This window comes from Rhizoctonia solani, chromosome 13 (assembly GCF_016906535.1).
Source record: "Rhizoctonia solani chromosome 13, complete sequence".
Classification (NCBI taxonomy): Eukaryota; Fungi; Basidiomycota; class Agaricomycetes; order Cantharellales; family Ceratobasidiaceae; genus Rhizoctonia; species Rhizoctonia solani.
The window spans coordinates 1,833,262-1,848,567 of NC_057382.1; the positions used below are offsets into that span (position 1 = coordinate 1,833,262).

Below are 15,306 nucleotides of genomic sequence, written 5' to 3' on the forward strand. Positions count from 1 at the left end.
GTAAATTGGCTAGACACTAGCCGGAAAAGGCGCAGATAAGATTTAAGGAACCAATCACATCTCATCTTTGGGTGGCAACTACCCGGTGTATAGTCGACTCTCTTCACCTACAAGTTGATGGCGTAGGTTTTGCGCTAAAACTGAGTTTATCCCCACGATCTATTCGGGTCTAATCAATCTGGTCGCTGTCAAGCAATTAAGGTGGTGGGGATTTCCAGTAGAGGGTGTTGATGTAACTCTGGGCAAACCACAGGCTGTAAACCAGGCAGTGAAGTGGCATATAGCTATTGTTTTTCAAGACTGACTCTCGCGTGTAAAACTAAAAGATTTCTTTTCACCTAGCAGGAACTCGTATTCTCAATATCTCCGGCCATCAACCCCGATATGGATAATATCTACGATTATTTCGGCATGAGTTTTTTAAGCATATATATGTTTCGACACACATGACTTCTCCGTTGAATGAATGGGGAGCAAGACTTTCGCACCGTCTTAATTCAATAACCTCATTGCCATCATTGTAACGTTCCAGGACCCCAAGAAAGAAAGGGAAAAGAATGTTGGATACCGATTGTATTCGGCCTACGTTATAAGTCTGAATCAATGGATGTTGATTGGATCACCGAGTGCGTTCCAAGAAATTTTTCTTGGGTATTTGCTGATAAATGACCAATACAGTGTCCTGCGTTCTTCGTAAACATGGAAGAGAGCCGCGGAATGGTCCGTAGTTATATCGGCTGAGCCTTGGGTGCCGGAAAGATGCGAGGCCTATCACCTGGGATCCTATAATCTTTTGCAAAGCTACAAGCGATAGAAAACGGTGATGAAACAATATGTTACATACGCCATCCCTGAGAGATGACACCACTGGCAATTTAGCCACTATTCGACTTGATTTTTGAGTTCCGAGGATCTCGCGATAAGTTGTCTGCAAAATACGCAGTTATAATAGGGGAGATGGAACTTTTGTGCTAACGCCTATGTATGTTAAACTTTTAGACCAAGTTTTAAATTACCCAGTCCAGACATCAAATGCTTACGTCCTCGGCAACACCAATCAAGATCGAACACGGCCCGGCAAAAAAAAGGTCAATTGGTTCAACAGGGTCTCAGGGACAATTCCTGACGTCACCACCCCAAATATAACCGAGACGATGCTTACATGAGTGCCATTCTTCTCTCTTTCGCTGTGATTTCCATCGTACAGAGTGTTTGCCATCATGGCCAACGAACGCGAGAGACAACCAGGCGGTGACTCGCAGGCCAATCATGGGCCTAATGCAAGGGCGCACGAGGGACTCCGCCTGCCTTCATTGGGGATGTCACACCAGTCTCGGAGCGACCTTTTCAGAACGGACGAAGGCCCACCTCCCACTCCACCATATCAGCTCGATGTTTCCAAGTCGCAAGAGGTCATCGAGCGATCACAGCCCCCAGACTATGAGCGTGAAGGCAAAGAAAAGCCTCACGTGCGCATTCCAGACGAGGTTGCTAGGCCGCCAAGACCGGCTTTTCATCGTGGAGCATCGTCGATGAGCTACGCGCCGAGTGTGGCTGGGAGTGACTTTGACGATGACTTTGAGGAAGAGGTCTATGACTGGTCCGATGACGATGATTTGCTCGAGGAAGAGGCCAAGTTTGAACGCACCACCGGTCAGCGCAAAAAGGTCCGCACCGGGTGCGGTTTCACCAGGTACGCGAGTCTCGAACCTTCATTCTACATTTGTTAATCTTCTGCACTAGAATCGTTATTTTCTTTTTCTCTACGCTCATTGGCTCCACTATCACCGCTGGTCTGCTTGCCACAGCTCCCATCCTGCTTCGTATCTATTATCTGAAACCACACCGCACCGAACATCGCACCTACGTAACCGACACCGTTTCTGCTTGGCTTTTCTGGGCAGCTGCCAACGTGCTTGTGTCTTGGTACATTGCCGTACTTATCGATCTTGTCCCCCACATTATTGCCTTTGCCGTGGATACTGTCTGGGGCACCGTTTCGGAGCAGCTCAAGTCCAGGATCGAGACCTATAACGCAACCAAAGGATGGATTAAGCCTCCATTTTATGCTGCTACTGCCTGGGTTGCTTGGTACATTCTTTTCGCTAAAATATTCAAGCTCTACAACCCCTCGGACGAAGATGCCAGTGTCGCTTCCTACACTCCGATCGTAAGTGGAGCGCGTTTTTGGGGTCCTCATCTGACATCTGATCTCATTTCCTTTTTCGGCAGATTTATCAAGTCATTATGTTCATTTTCTTCTTGACGCTCTTGTATTGCGCGCAAAAGATGATCACCCAATTCATTGGTGAGTCTATTCTTCTTGTTTATGCCTCTATGCTAACCCCCACTCTAGCCCTCTCGTTCCACAGGACCGCATATCAAGAACGTCTTGATGCTGTCAGCACAGTCATCAAAGTCATTGACCATCTCAGGGACTACAAACCCAAACGCAAATCCCACCATCCGAACCAGTCCTCTAGCTATTTCGGCGGACGGATCGAGCGTGACCCGTTGATGATGGAAGAAGGCGTCTCCGAAGGCGCCAAGGGCAAAGGAAAGCGCACGAGCAAAGGCTGGTTCAAGTCGTCGGACAAGAAACGGGCCCAATCGCGCTCCCGCTCGAGTTCTCCCGTCGGGTCGCACAGGCATTCGTATCCCCCAGACAAACTACGCCCGACAAGGACGGAGCAGACGAGCTTCTCGCACAGGCCGCGCGAACAGTCAAACGAGCTGTTTTGCACGATGCTAGGAATATGCGCGGTCAGAATGCCGCTGGTACTGGTGCCAACGAGGAAGACGAGACCGGACTCAAGTTCAAGATTGGTAGCACAAAAGAGGCCAAGGTGGGTGCCTTTTTTGCACACACTCGTTTATTCTCATTGAACATGAAATAGAAAATCGCTCGTGACATTTACTATAACCTTAAAGCGGATCGCCGTCGCAACTACCTCATCCCTGCCGACTTTTTCCCTGCCTATCCTACCCCAGATGATGCGCGTGCAGCATTCAAGGTCTTTGACAAGGACGGAAACGACGATATCACCCGTGCCGAAATCAAGACTATGTGCGTAAAGGTTTATCGCGAGCGTAGGTTCTTGAGTCGCAGTATGAAGTAAGTTTGGCCTTGTCGGGTATCAAGAGCAGAATTAACTTGGGAACGACAGGGATATCAGCGCCGCTATCCAGACACTTGACAGAATTTTGCTATTCTTTGCAGCTGTCATCTTGTTTTTCAGTAAGTTGAACCGGTCGATATTCTCGATGTATACTGATTGCTGCCCAGTCTCGTTGAGCGTTTTTGGTGTGGCCATTGGCGATAGTCTTACTTCAGTCTATTCGCTTGGTATTGCTGCGAGTTTCATCTTCAAGAACGCCGCTAGCTCTGCTTTTGATGCGATCATGTTCATCTTGTTACTCAGTGAGTCTTTCTTCTAGCCTGTGGTGGATAGATTTATTGAAACTTTTAAAGTCCGTTTGATACTGGCGACCGTGTTTTTATTGAACAAGAGAATTTGATTGTTAAACGCATGGGGCTTTGCGACCGAGTTCGTCCGTGCCGATGGAACCACGCTGTACTACTTCAATAGTAACCTTTTCACCAAGTTTATGTACGCCCCCGATTCTTTCCTTCGTTGACGTATGCACTAATAGTTTCACATCATAGCACAAACGTCAGACGAAGTGGGGTACGTCGCTTATTTCTTCTCGTCGTATGAAAACTGACATTATTTCACAGAAACTTCGAAGGTCTTACCTTGCAAGTCGACTGGCGCACACCGCTCTCCAAACTCGATGAATTGGAGACCAAGATGAACGAATGGCTTGCATCGGATGACAGGTGGTACAATCCCCCGACCAGTGTGGTCCTGCAACATATCGACTTTCAGGGTGTTTGGAGTTGACGATGGGTATCCCTCACAACGGGTGCGTTCTTGCATATTTGCGAAATAACTAGCCCGTTTTAACTTGAAACTCGCAGCACATGGCAAGACTGGGGCATGCGCAACGCACGCAAAACTGCCTTCCACGCTGCCGCTCAATTCTACTGCCGACAGCTGGGCATCACATGCAACAACTCACCCAGCCCGTCCTCGTACAACAGTCCCGCCCCGAACTCGAACAGCGTTTGCGCTCCGAGGACAGGGAAGAGGTGACAGATTTCCTCGGTTCGAGCGAGAACTTGGCCAGTCCCGGGGACGAGCCTACAGGAGAAACGGGGGCCGGTTTGGCTGCTCCCGATTCGGCCGCTCCGGGCGCTACGACCGTCACCCCAAGCTGGTGCACTCGGGTTCGTTCCTCCTCCCGAAGAACAAAATCGTTTGAGGCAGAGAAAGATGAAGAGCCGCAAGGGCGCGAACAGGGGTATGGCCGAGGGTTAGATTATTCTCACGCACATCACCCCTTGGTGGGCGCAGTATACGCTCCTGGTTTTGTAGATGTCTTTTACATCCTGTTTTCCTATACGTACATACACACATGTGTTCACGACTGGCTTGTTTTGTTGCTTTTTTTTTTTGTTCGCATACTCGTACATTTGTGCACTCCACCCAGTAGTTATTTCTGTTTTCTCTCTCTCTCTCTCTTGTTTTGCTAGCCTGTATGTAGGTAGCAGTCGGGACTACAAACACATTTCGGTGATAAACCGTACACATCACTAGCATGATCCAATATAAGTAAGGCAACACCACATCCAATCTAGTTGGCCAATGATTTACAAAATCGGTCCTTCATCAAGCGTGAATGGGGTAGTGGTAACCTTAATCGTTGCCAGAATTCAATTCGATTAGCCAGGGGTTCGATTCCCCTTTCACGCAGTCTTTTTTTAGCTAGTTCTTGACCCCATATCGATATCGTTTGGGCATATCTTTTGTTTGTTTTTTGAGTTACCGCCGTTTTTTGTTAACATTCATAACCATTTAGAACTAAAGAGACCAGGGATAACTTGCGCCCCATACAAACTTGCTATGGTTCGTATTCGAGTGGGGTGTCGAACTATTTACCAGTCAAATGTATTCACTACCAAACAAAAATACACCTCAGGAGAACTCCGGTTGCTAATATAACCTGGAAATCCTCTGACGACTGTTCGGGGCGTCATGCCATCGCCAATATGGAGCCTTATTGTAATTACTCTTCATTGGCTCGAAAATTATGCACGACCGCTCCAGGTGTGAGGAAACTTTATCAATGGACAAAAAAAGTCACAAAACAAAATAGTCAAGTAGAGGAGGTGATCTCTTTGAAGTATTCATAAAGTTACAATGTTCAAGTGGTGCTGAGAAAATGATTGTTTATTTATCTTCGACAAATACCAGACAAATATTGCGACAATAACTAAGTAAATGCGCGATAAACGCTCTACCGCAAATACATAAGCAAGCTGTTGGTCTGCACAGGGGGTCAATGAGTCGGTCAGCCTGACCAGATGGGTGCAAGGGAGCCTGTGGTACTCTGCAAGTTCACTCGCATGTTTTCACATTTTACAGTGGGTAGTTGGCCATTACTCAAAAAATCTTGTTACCCCTTCTATATGCTCTTCACGGGCCATTTATAAGCGTGAATGGGGTATGGTAACCTTAATCGTTGCCAGCATTCAATTCGATTAGCCAGGGGTTCGATTCCCCTTTCACGCAGATGTTTTGTCCCATTTTAGCACGTATGAACAAAAAATTATAATCCAATACAGAATCTACTAAGTACATATCTGAAACCCATTGCTTTATCCGCGTGTGCAGCTGTGTCTGGTGTCTGGTCAATCAACAATTTACCTTCACGTTTATCACGTCGACGGTTCTCAAAGTGAAGCAGAATTGATATGAGATAGCCACAAGCACTCCCCACCACGCAAACGCACAACAGATTGAGAATCCGCGGGTATATGCGGGACCTCACGAGATGGATATATAAGAGCCCAAGATGGACATGCTTTGTCCGATGGTATTCAACATGGCCATATTTACGCCTCGTCGAGTCTCTGAGCCGGCATTACCCATCGTCCATGATATGCTGTGCTAGAGAGTTAGATCAGATGCATTATTTGCGAGCCAGGCTCACCTGACTGGAAAACCGTATTTATAAAAATTTCCCCGATTTCTTTATATTCGCAACCTCGAGCCGGGTAGCCCACACCCCAGGTCGACTCTGGCGGCGGATTTTCCGCACCTAGGGGTCAAATTTATACATCAATCCATTAGAGAGTGTAATTAAATATTTATTGATTAAATTGATTCGTGTCACTATTTTACAAGAAACCGCACCTTGGTGCGAGACGTCCGCACCCAGGCGCCGGATCTTGCGGGGGTCGGATGGAGGGGTCAGATATAAGGTGTCGGATTTTACACCTACGAAAACACTGAGAGCGGGGTCCGGATTAGTACGAGGGTCGGATTTTGCCAGTAATCCGGACCTGGGGGCTCGGATTACCTTATAGGGAGCTCGCACCCCCGGGGGTCGGATCGCTGAGGTCGGATTGTCCGTACCTTTGGGGTATACGGTGGACTGTTCGGGGCGTCATGCCATCGCTAATATGGAGCCTTATTGTGATCACTCTTCATTGGCTCGAAAATTATGCACGACCGCTCCAGGTGTGAAGAAACTTTATCAATGGACAAAAAAGTCACAAATCAAAATAGTTAAGTAGAGGAGGAGATCTCTTTGAAGTATTTATAAAGTTACAATGTTCAAGTAGTGCTGAGAAAATGCTTGTTATTTATCTTCGACAAATACCAGAAAAATATTGTGCCAACAAGTAAATGCGCAATACACGCTCTACTGCCAAATACATGGGCAAGCTGTTGGTCTGCAAAGAGGCCAATGGGTCGGTCAGCCTGACCAGATGGGTGCAAGGCCTGTGGTTGTACTCTGCAAGTTCACTCGCATGTGTTTTCACATTTTACAGTGGGTAGTTGGCCATTACTCAAAAAATCTTGTTACCCCTTGTATATGCTCTTTACGAGCCATTTATAAGCGTGAATGGGGTAGTGGTAACCTTAATCGTTGCCAACATTCATTCGATTAGCCAGGGGTTCGATTCCCTTTCACGCAAATGTTTTGTCCCATTTTAGCACGTATGAACAAAAATTATAATCCAATACGAATCTACTAGAGTACATATCTGAAACCCATTGCTTTATCCGCGTGTGCAGCTGTATCTGGTGTCTGGTCAATCAACAATTACCTTCACGTTTATCACGTCGACGGTTCTCAAAGTGAAGCAGAATTGATAGTGAGATAGCCACAAGCACTCCCCACCACGCAAATGCACAACAGATTGAGAATCCGCGGGTATATGCGGGACCCTCACGAGATGGATATATGTAAGCCCAAGATGGACATGCTTTGTCCGATGGTATTCAACATGGCCATATTTACGCCTCGTCGAGTCTCTGAGCCGGCATTACCCATCGTCCATGATATGCGTGCTAGAGAGTTAGATCAGATGCATTATTTGCGAGCCAGGCTCACCTGACTGGAAAACCACTGTATGTGCCGGTGACAGCCAGGACGATCGCGGCATAACGGACTTTTATGGCCATTGTAGGAACTGCTAAACTAAATTATAAAGTCAGTATAAGTGATTATTCTTGTACTAACGCACACACATACAGGATCGTGTACCCAATACCGCTAAGGGCGAGCGAAGCCGCCGCAAACGGTCCACGAGTCTTGAAGTGATCGCTAGCTTTAGCAACTAGAACCATGACAATACATGCGCAAGCATAAGGGGTACTGTCATCATCTGTGCCTTTGCATCCGTATAGCCCAAAGACTTGATAATGGAAGGCAAAAATACTGATATGACGCGAGGGCAACGCTGAGAGATTGATAGACAAGGCACACCTACTCACAATTATAGGATGATCTATGCTTGAATGTAGTTTACTCACCAGCCATGCCTTGTAATCTGTCAAGCTCAACCACGTGTTGCCAATTGATCCTGTTCCCTTCAGATACAACCTCTCTTGCTAAACGAGTTGAAGCTAGCTTGCGTTCAGCTTCATTCAGCCAATGGGTTTTTTCTGGTCGTGAGGGTAATACCAGAGGCTAATAGTCCCACCAGAATAGTGGGAAGCCCTTCAATGAGACTGCATGGCATTAGTAAACCCATTGGAATCAATGGCCAAATGACTATACGCACAATAAAATCCGCCAGGTTGCTATAGAGCGGATATTCTGCACTCCATATGCGATGAGACCACCGAAGGCACTCGCGAGTGGTGCACCGCTGACGTAAAGAGAAGTGCGGAACCCATGCTCTGACTTTAGATAGAATAAAGTATAGTAGAATGGAACCACGGGAGCACTGTAGTTAATATAACCCAGTTGAGAAAAGGCTCATAACCAAATATCCCAAAGCACCTACTATCCAGCTTCAAATAACCAAGAAAGTATCGAGTCGTAGTGATACCCGCATAGTTGAAGGTGGCTGCTTGAAGTGATGATGATATACCCCAAGCAACTGCTACGATACCGATGACGAGGTTAGGCGGCTACTGGGCTGTCAGTTGGCTGTTTGACAATCATCGGACCTCGTCATAACCTACAAATCGCTTGGCAGCCAAAGTCAAAGGGATTTCTGTTTAGTGTATCAGTTCAATCCATACTGAATCAACTCCAAGAATACGCACGCCACGAAAGAAATGCAATATCTTGATATGGTTAGCCTTCTCAGGATTATCTCGCATGAATAGTGGGAAATACTTACAAAACATTGCTGAAAGAAGTGCGAATTGGTTTCCAGACACGTCATTCGGAAAAAGAGATACATCTAAACCTTGCAGCTTGGCGTTCCCCAAGTCTAGTAGAAATTTAAACCAGTAATGTTTGATCAAAGAGCTCAAGAGCAGGGCAGAGACTAGCAAATACTCACTGCTTCTATCGAGGTCTGGACGTAGTACACGACTCGTCAAAATGTTGACTGCATGATATCGGAGTTTTACTCACACGCAAGAATATAGAGTAGGTATGTGATCGGCATTATTAGCATATCAAGCTAGTGGGATGTTCAGAAATTGCTATAGTTCGGTAAGTCACCTTGCCCACTTTTCTTATCAAGTGACGCTCTGCTAAATCTCGTGGCGGTTCATCTACCAGATGGCTATGTTGCGTGGTCGATGGCGTAATGACAATCCTATCATGTGTTCCTGTTTCGCTGCGAGGCGTAGCAAGTGACATAGTTGGACTCTTGATGCTGGGGAGGGTGGTTTTCACTGGCCTGCCTACCTCCCAATTATAAATATGAGGAGTTAAGGTGGTATTCCTCTAGTTGGGCTGTGGAGAACCCGGGGCGTCATTCTTGTACGGACAGAAGTTAATCCCCAGGGCTCGGAACCGAATAAAGTTCAAACGTAACAGTTGAACAATAAGACTGGCGTGTCTGGAATGACCTGGTAATGCGCATACACCGAAGAAGTAGTGGAGAGATAGTAGACGGATAATTTTAGGTCTACCATCCTGAATCACTCGAGTTTGTTCTTCGAATAGAATGTGTCAAATCTGACCAATGTGTTCATAATTAATGTATATATGCCGGTGCAGAGTTGTGAATGGAGACTGGCAAAAGGGATGCGTGAAAGGGGAATCGAACCCCTGGCTAATCGAATTGAATTCTGGCAACGATTAAGGTTACCACTACCCCATTCACGCTTGTAAAGTCACTTTATTGAGCATCTAACACCCTTTACTTTATATTCGCAACGACTCAGTAATTACTATGCTCTCCAATATGCCTGAGGATATATTACACATTAATAAACGCGCGACTGATAGGTTTAGGATAGTAATTATACACAAAAAGGTATAGAGATATGTTAGACTACTCTTTACCACTGATTTTTTTTTCTAAAGAAGAGGGGACAAAGACTTGGGTGCAGAGAAGTTTGAGCGATACTGGAGTGTTGCGATATTTCTTCACACCACTAGTACAACTGACTGGCTGAAGGTTGACGTTTTAATTGTTATGTTCTAATATATAAAATCCAAGAAATGAACAAAGTATTAAGAAAAGGACGCAAGAAATTATAATATCACTCGTCGTCGGAGAGCATTAGCCTTGACCGCTTGATTGGACCTGTCGGAAGCCAGTCCGGCTCCTCCTCTTCCGCGGCGACTTGAGCAGCTGCAGCATCTTCTCCTAGTGTAACTCGGCCATTTTGACGTTGGAGACCAAATAACTCGATAAAATCTGTAGTGGATTCAACTAAGTCGTCCGCCTTCTTAGTGCCATGGAAAAGCGACAAACCTTGCATTCGCGTTTCGCGTTTCTCCCGAACAGCCTCCCTGCCACCCATACCAGAGAATGCCTATCATAGGTTAGCGATTATTGATACTTTAAATAAATAAATAAAACACCCACTTCGTCAATCATTACTTTCTTGCGGGCTTGGATCTCTAACACTTTGTCTCTACGGTATCATTCGTGATCATCTGGTACACATGCACGTCGCGCTTTTGACCAATGCGGTTGACACGATCTAGCTAGGATGTTAATTTAGAGACGATGCACTTTAATTTGATTCGTACCAATTGCTTGCGATTCGATCGCTTCTTGCCACCACCTGTGAGGGAAACAATTGGAATCATTCTCAATCTATGCGCCCAAAAATACTTACGGGTCCATTAAAAAGAGATGATTCGCGACTGTTAGATTCAATCCAGTGGCACCTGGGAAGTATTAGCACACGTTGAAGAGTACCTCATACTTACTTACCGCTCTTGAGCGAGATGAGCAAAACTTTAGGGTTTCCCCCAAAGGCACGTCCGGAGGTAGTCTTTCCTTTTCCCTTGCCCACTTTTCCTTTCCCTTTGCTTGATTGAGTGGCAGAGAAATACGTTCCATCGTCATCATCGATGAAGTCGTCATCTCCAGGAGCGTAGTCTGAATCTGAGCCCGAATCTTTTGTGTTTCTGCCGTTAGAAGTTCGGCGGATCGCCGAGTTCTTCACTGGTAGCGGTCTAGAGAAACGCTGAGGACGGGATCATAAGACCTGACGAACATGCAAGCCGGATTTACGAACCTGTAGAACCTCTTGACGGCGTTTGGCGGATAGCCCTCCGTTAAACTCTACGTATGAGATCCCATGCACTTCGAGTTGGTCTGCGATCTAAACAGGGGTTGGAACAAGTATTGAATCTCTGGATTACGACTTACTTTGTCTAAAAACGACGTAAACCTGACAACTTATTTAGTGAAAATGCGATTGAATGATAAGTTGCGTACTGTGAGAAAACGACGGCCTTTTCTTCGGAAGGAATACGCTTCAAAAGCCATATCAATTGGTCAATCTTTACCGAAGACCCATCTGAAAGGCCTTTGGTGTTATTCTCAATGGGTACTTGGGTTAGGTCGGTTGGCGGTGGAGGCTCAATCAAGTCTTGCAAAGTGATAGGCCGACGATCCATGGGGCAAGTAGCCAGGGCACCATGCGCCTCGATATAGCCGGCGATGCACTCGTAACAGAAGTCTAGCAATAGGAGATGAATGAACAGCAATCATAGAAAGAATGATAGCTTACAATGCCCATCAGGCAGGATCCTGGGGTTCTTCAAATTGTCGAAGCAGATCGCACACTGAACCGAGCAATTAGAGGCATTTTCAGATCAACGCGCGATAATTCACGAACTTCTTCACTATCCTCCTCGGCCCGGAACAAAATATTTTGGAGTCTAGCTTTTTCTTGAGGACTGATGATGTTATTCGTTGGGGGATCATTGCCTCCATATTTTTCTCCAGATTGGAGTTGCTGGAGATAGTCGGATGGCACGAGGCCAGGGTGCAACGCAATTTGTCTAGTCCCAGCAGTTAGTCGTGCTTCCAGTTAACCAGGAGCGCAACTTACCTCATTCGTGTCAACAAACTAGGACGACGTTTGGGACGCGCTCTCCGTCCTGAGACGCATTGGCCATCTCCATGAAACGTTGTCGAGACAATGCCTCGACAGAATTGTATATACGGCGAGCAGCATCGTCCAGGTCAACTTTCGTTACGTGAATCATAACCTACGGAGCGGTAAAATCACGGTGTCTGTTTTTTGTTGAAAACTAACCTGAGGTAGCTCACTAGTCTCTTCCCTCTGCATTTTGCATCTATATAACGCAGAGTTGGAGCAGTATTAAAGGATATGGCCATACATACCTCTTTGGATCGCCGAATTGATATGTGCTTCATGATTTCCTAGCGACAAATAAGTCGATTAAATTTGCTGCGTTGTTGATAAACTTACCCTTAGAAGTGCCATACTTTCAGGATTACCCTTTTGGAGGGGCCGTGCGAGCGATCGATTGAATTGAGAAATCTGATCTAATGGGCTACACATACGAAGGAAAGCGAGCAGGGACCCAAGATCCTTTGGAGTGGTCATATTATGCGAGCGAATCGGATAGCAAAACCTACGGTGGGTGAATTCACCTAAATTATACGTCAGTCATGGGCAGTTACTTAAGAATGATATCTTACAATTGGTGTCCCGCTGACCGCCTTTATTTTGATCCAAGTTAATTATACAAATATATGTCTCATTACTGCGGACTCACCCATCGATAATACCCGTCAATAGCAGTGGCGGCTTGCGCGATCTTTGTGCTAGGATTCCGAATCTGATGTGCTTCGTCAAGAACGACACGCTTTGGCGGTATTAGGTCTTTTCACGACGCATATATGGACAATCCTACCTTCCATTGAATAGAAAACAACCCCTTGGATCGCCTTTTCTCTTCTGAATTTTCAGCCATCAGCTCTTCTGTATTTTTGAATCCACCAGCGCGTTCAAAATCCGAGGACACGGTCTGATACGTGGTCAAAACGACATCATAGCCCTTGAGGACTTCGGGGTCGACGTTTCTGTTATTGCCATAATAGGTATAGCAAGCAAGTATACCGGGATTGCAATGGTCGTCGATCTGGGTTTCCCAGTTACTCAACACCGAGAGCGGGCAGACTAAGTCGTGTTAGACGAAAAAGCGTGTTGTAAATTGCAAAACCATACCAATGAGTGTCGGTTTATCAAACCCTTCTGGCCGTGTATTCTTGGTGGCTATAACGAGTGCAAGGAAAGTGAGAGATTTGCCGAGACCCATAGAATCGCTCATGATTCCACCGTGCCCAATGGGTGGTGGCATACTTGCAGGAATGGGAGACTTTGTGATCACTACAAAATTAGGTTGGCATATTATGAAGAGAATAAACAGGCGTTACACACAATTCATGTAATGTGCCTACGGGCGCCTATGTAAGTCACTGAATGAGTGCAAGCCAATAGCTACACTCACCCGAGAACCTGGAGGTGCGCGATACTCCCAGAACTGTTGATGAGGTTCGCCATGCTTGGTTGGAAGCACAACATTCTCGCGGTTGATACACCACAGTAAGCCTTGTTTCTATCCGGAATGTCAGAGCTACAGTAATGAGAGAACAGACAACACCTACCTGATGTTTGAGCAAGTCTACTACCAGAGTTCCGTCCTCCTTTCCAGGAGGTGACGGGTGTTCCGGGAGATTCAAGATATCTTCAGTCTGATTTCCATACAACGCATCCAAGAAATTAGCACGACGGCCTTCATCGTCGACTTTCTCGAGTCCAGCAAGCATAGTACGAAGTTCTTCAGCACGGCGACGAATTTCGAGCGCTTCCATCGCTTTCTGGCTGAGCTGGGGCTGCGATGAAGACCCTGAGCGTAGATTGGATTTTGTGCATATGATGGACCTTGGGAAGCGCCAGAGCTGTAAGAGGCGGTTTGGGCATGTGCAACACCACTTTGTCGCCGCATCGCCTCGGTAAACCCTCGTTTGCCCGGCGTCGCCCAACGCAACAAAGGCTCAAGCATAGTACGAACGCCTGGTTTACCATAAATGCTCAATGTCCTATCAAATAATCTCAATGATAACCCAGACCAACCGAAAACAAGAACCCTTACACGTTTAGAGTGTATTGTGTTCCTTGTACTGGCAGACGATTTCAGTATACCGACCTGAATCCATAAAGTTTCATCTTACTATTGCCATCGTTCATAGTTCCTTCTACGAGGACCAACTCGCGATCGATGAGTGGTGCCAGGTTAGCGGCGACTAGAACCATCCCATAATGAGACTAGCACCTCTGACATCGTGCGCTTTGAACATACCCTGTCTTGGGATATGTCCCACCTGCCTCATACCAATATTCATAACTTGAATCGCGTTTCTAAAGCGCAATTAGTCGAGAAAGCAATATAATACAACCAAAAAACAACATACCTATCGTACTTGTTGGTAGGCTCCCGAACGAGTGCAACTTGTTCCCAGGCCCGACTAGATCACCAACGTCAGTACCACCAGTCGACACATCAAAGAAAAAACAACCTACCAAGTCCATCGTAATACTGAACCCCAACAACAGAGGACTGAAACGACAAGTAAAAATCCGTATACTGCGCCTCTTCCTCGGCACCGTAATCGTCCTCTGCATAATCCTCATCATCGCGTTTCTGCTGGGACACTGTGATCTGCGTGCCCATGTGCGCCGGTGGAACGGGCAGAGCAGGCGCAGGACGTGGCGGCTGCGTATACATCGCAGCAGGCGCCGTGGGAGGGGGAGGGGGAGGTAACACGACGGGTAAAGGCGCCGCCGAACCAGCTTGGGTCTTGCCCTTGGACCGTGTCGGCGCTTTACGCTTCTTGGACGTCGTACTCGCGAGGGGCGCCATGATTTGCGATGTCGTCGCGGCCGCTCGTTGGCTGAACGGAGGTGCCGCTCCGACGCGCGGCGTTGCGAGCCGGATGGGACCGAGGTCGTGCGGGTAAGCGAACGTGCGGTGACGGGGACGTCTGCGTCGTCTATACGTAGACGCTGAGCGGCAGTGTGAATCTTGGCTTGGTCTGAGATGCTGAAAACGATATTGTTCAATTTTAAAGCTCGCAATGTATAAGCTGATACGACGTACTTGATTCTGGCCAACCCCGGGAGACGGTTCACGCCCAGAATAGCAAGATCATACAATATGTCAGGGGTCACACATCCCCAATGCCTGCAATACAGAGTCAGAATACGACAGCTCGGAAGAAGTCAAACAAAACCCACCGGTACTGCATCTTGTCATTAATAACTCCATTATACTTCTTTGTCCCAAACCTCAGATCTCCAAGGACGATCGTCGAACCATGACAAGGCGGTCGACCATGACACTTTTCGCTCGAATTTTTCGCATCTTGTGGAAATGCAACATGATTAAGAACCTAGACGTGAAAAGTGCATAATATAAGTGATACTCACATTCGATAACATAGTGACTCGGATCAACAGGCGCTGCCATGATAGGTATGTGGCAACG

The 15,306-nt window shown here is 46.7% G+C and overlaps 3 protein-coding genes, 2 non-coding genes and 2 pseudogenes across 7 annotated transcripts; 4 read left to right on the forward strand and 3 right to left on the reverse strand.

The window, feature by feature from the left end:
- Window positions 1-1,220: 1,220 nt before the first annotated feature.
- On the forward strand, window positions 1,221-4,382 carry RhiXN_07416 (mechanosensitive ion channel protein; the record flags this gene model as incomplete). Its single annotated transcript, XM_043327232.1, has 13 exons — window positions 1,221-1,693; window positions 1,744-2,170; window positions 2,233-2,308; window positions 2,357-2,634; window positions 2,685-2,846; window positions 2,898-3,115; window positions 3,168-3,238; window positions 3,287-3,421; window positions 3,668-3,689; window positions 3,740-3,841; window positions 3,891-3,927; window positions 3,983-4,291; window positions 4,338-4,382. The coding sequence occupies 13 exons, from the start codon at window positions 1,221-1,223 to the stop codon at window positions 4,380-4,382; spliced, it is 2,355 nt and encodes a 784-aa protein (XP_043185704.1).
- Window positions 4,383-4,737: 355 nt separating this feature from the next.
- RhiXN_12431 lies at window positions 4,738-4,817 on the forward strand. The gene has a single exon. It is a non-coding gene; the product is annotated as a tRNA-Gly (tRNA).
- Window positions 4,818-5,557: 740 nt separating this feature from the next.
- On the forward strand, window positions 5,558-5,636 carry RhiXN_12432 (annotated as a pseudogene). Its single transcript has one exon. The product of its transcript is annotated as a tRNA-Gly (tRNA).
- A 1,333-nt stretch (window positions 5,637-6,969) lies between these two features.
- RhiXN_12433 lies at window positions 6,970-7,047 on the forward strand (annotated as a pseudogene). The gene has a single exon. The product of its transcript is annotated as a tRNA-Gly (tRNA).
- Window positions 7,048-7,399: 352 nt separating this feature from the next.
- On the reverse strand, window positions 7,400-9,177 carry RhiXN_07417 (major facilitator superfamily transporter; the record flags this gene model as incomplete). Its single annotated transcript, XM_043327233.1, has 13 exons — window positions 7,400-7,424; window positions 7,468-7,554; window positions 7,609-7,816; window positions 7,890-7,982; window positions 8,041-8,087; window positions 8,141-8,305; window positions 8,362-8,492; window positions 8,547-8,578; window positions 8,631-8,651; window positions 8,708-8,800; window positions 8,873-8,887; window positions 8,947-8,995; window positions 9,046-9,177. 13 exons carry the CDS (start codon window positions 9,175-9,177, stop codon window positions 7,400-7,402), a joined length of 1,098 nt encoding a protein of 365 aa, XP_043185705.1.
- A 391-nt stretch (window positions 9,178-9,568) lies between these two features.
- Window positions 9,569-9,648, reverse strand: RhiXN_12446. The gene has a single exon. It is a non-coding gene; the product is annotated as a tRNA-Gly (tRNA).
- A 380-nt stretch (window positions 9,649-10,028) lies between these two features.
- RhiXN_07418 (SNF2 family amino-terminal protein) lies at window positions 10,029-15,288 on the reverse strand (the record flags this gene model as incomplete). Its single annotated transcript, XM_043327234.1, has 32 exons — window positions 10,029-10,304; window positions 10,411-10,475; window positions 10,525-10,559; window positions 10,614-10,665; window positions 10,712-10,967; window positions 11,019-11,105; window positions 11,153-11,174; window positions 11,222-11,465; window positions 11,517-11,571; window positions 11,625-11,812; window positions 11,856-12,000; window positions 12,048-12,074; window positions 12,137-12,175; window positions 12,225-12,347; window positions 12,395-12,409; window positions 12,458-12,478; window positions 12,535-12,624; window positions 12,673-12,938; window positions 12,987-13,148; window positions 13,200-13,215; window positions 13,270-13,377; window positions 13,427-13,720; window positions 13,834-13,861; window positions 13,915-13,942; window positions 13,994-14,065; window positions 14,122-14,180; window positions 14,234-14,287; window positions 14,339-14,625; window positions 14,667-14,862; window positions 14,920-15,003; window positions 15,057-15,183; window positions 15,249-15,288. 32 exons carry the CDS (start codon window positions 15,286-15,288, stop codon window positions 10,029-10,031), a joined length of 3,561 nt encoding a protein of 1,186 aa, XP_043185706.1.
- Window positions 15,289-15,306: the final 18 nt, after the last annotated feature.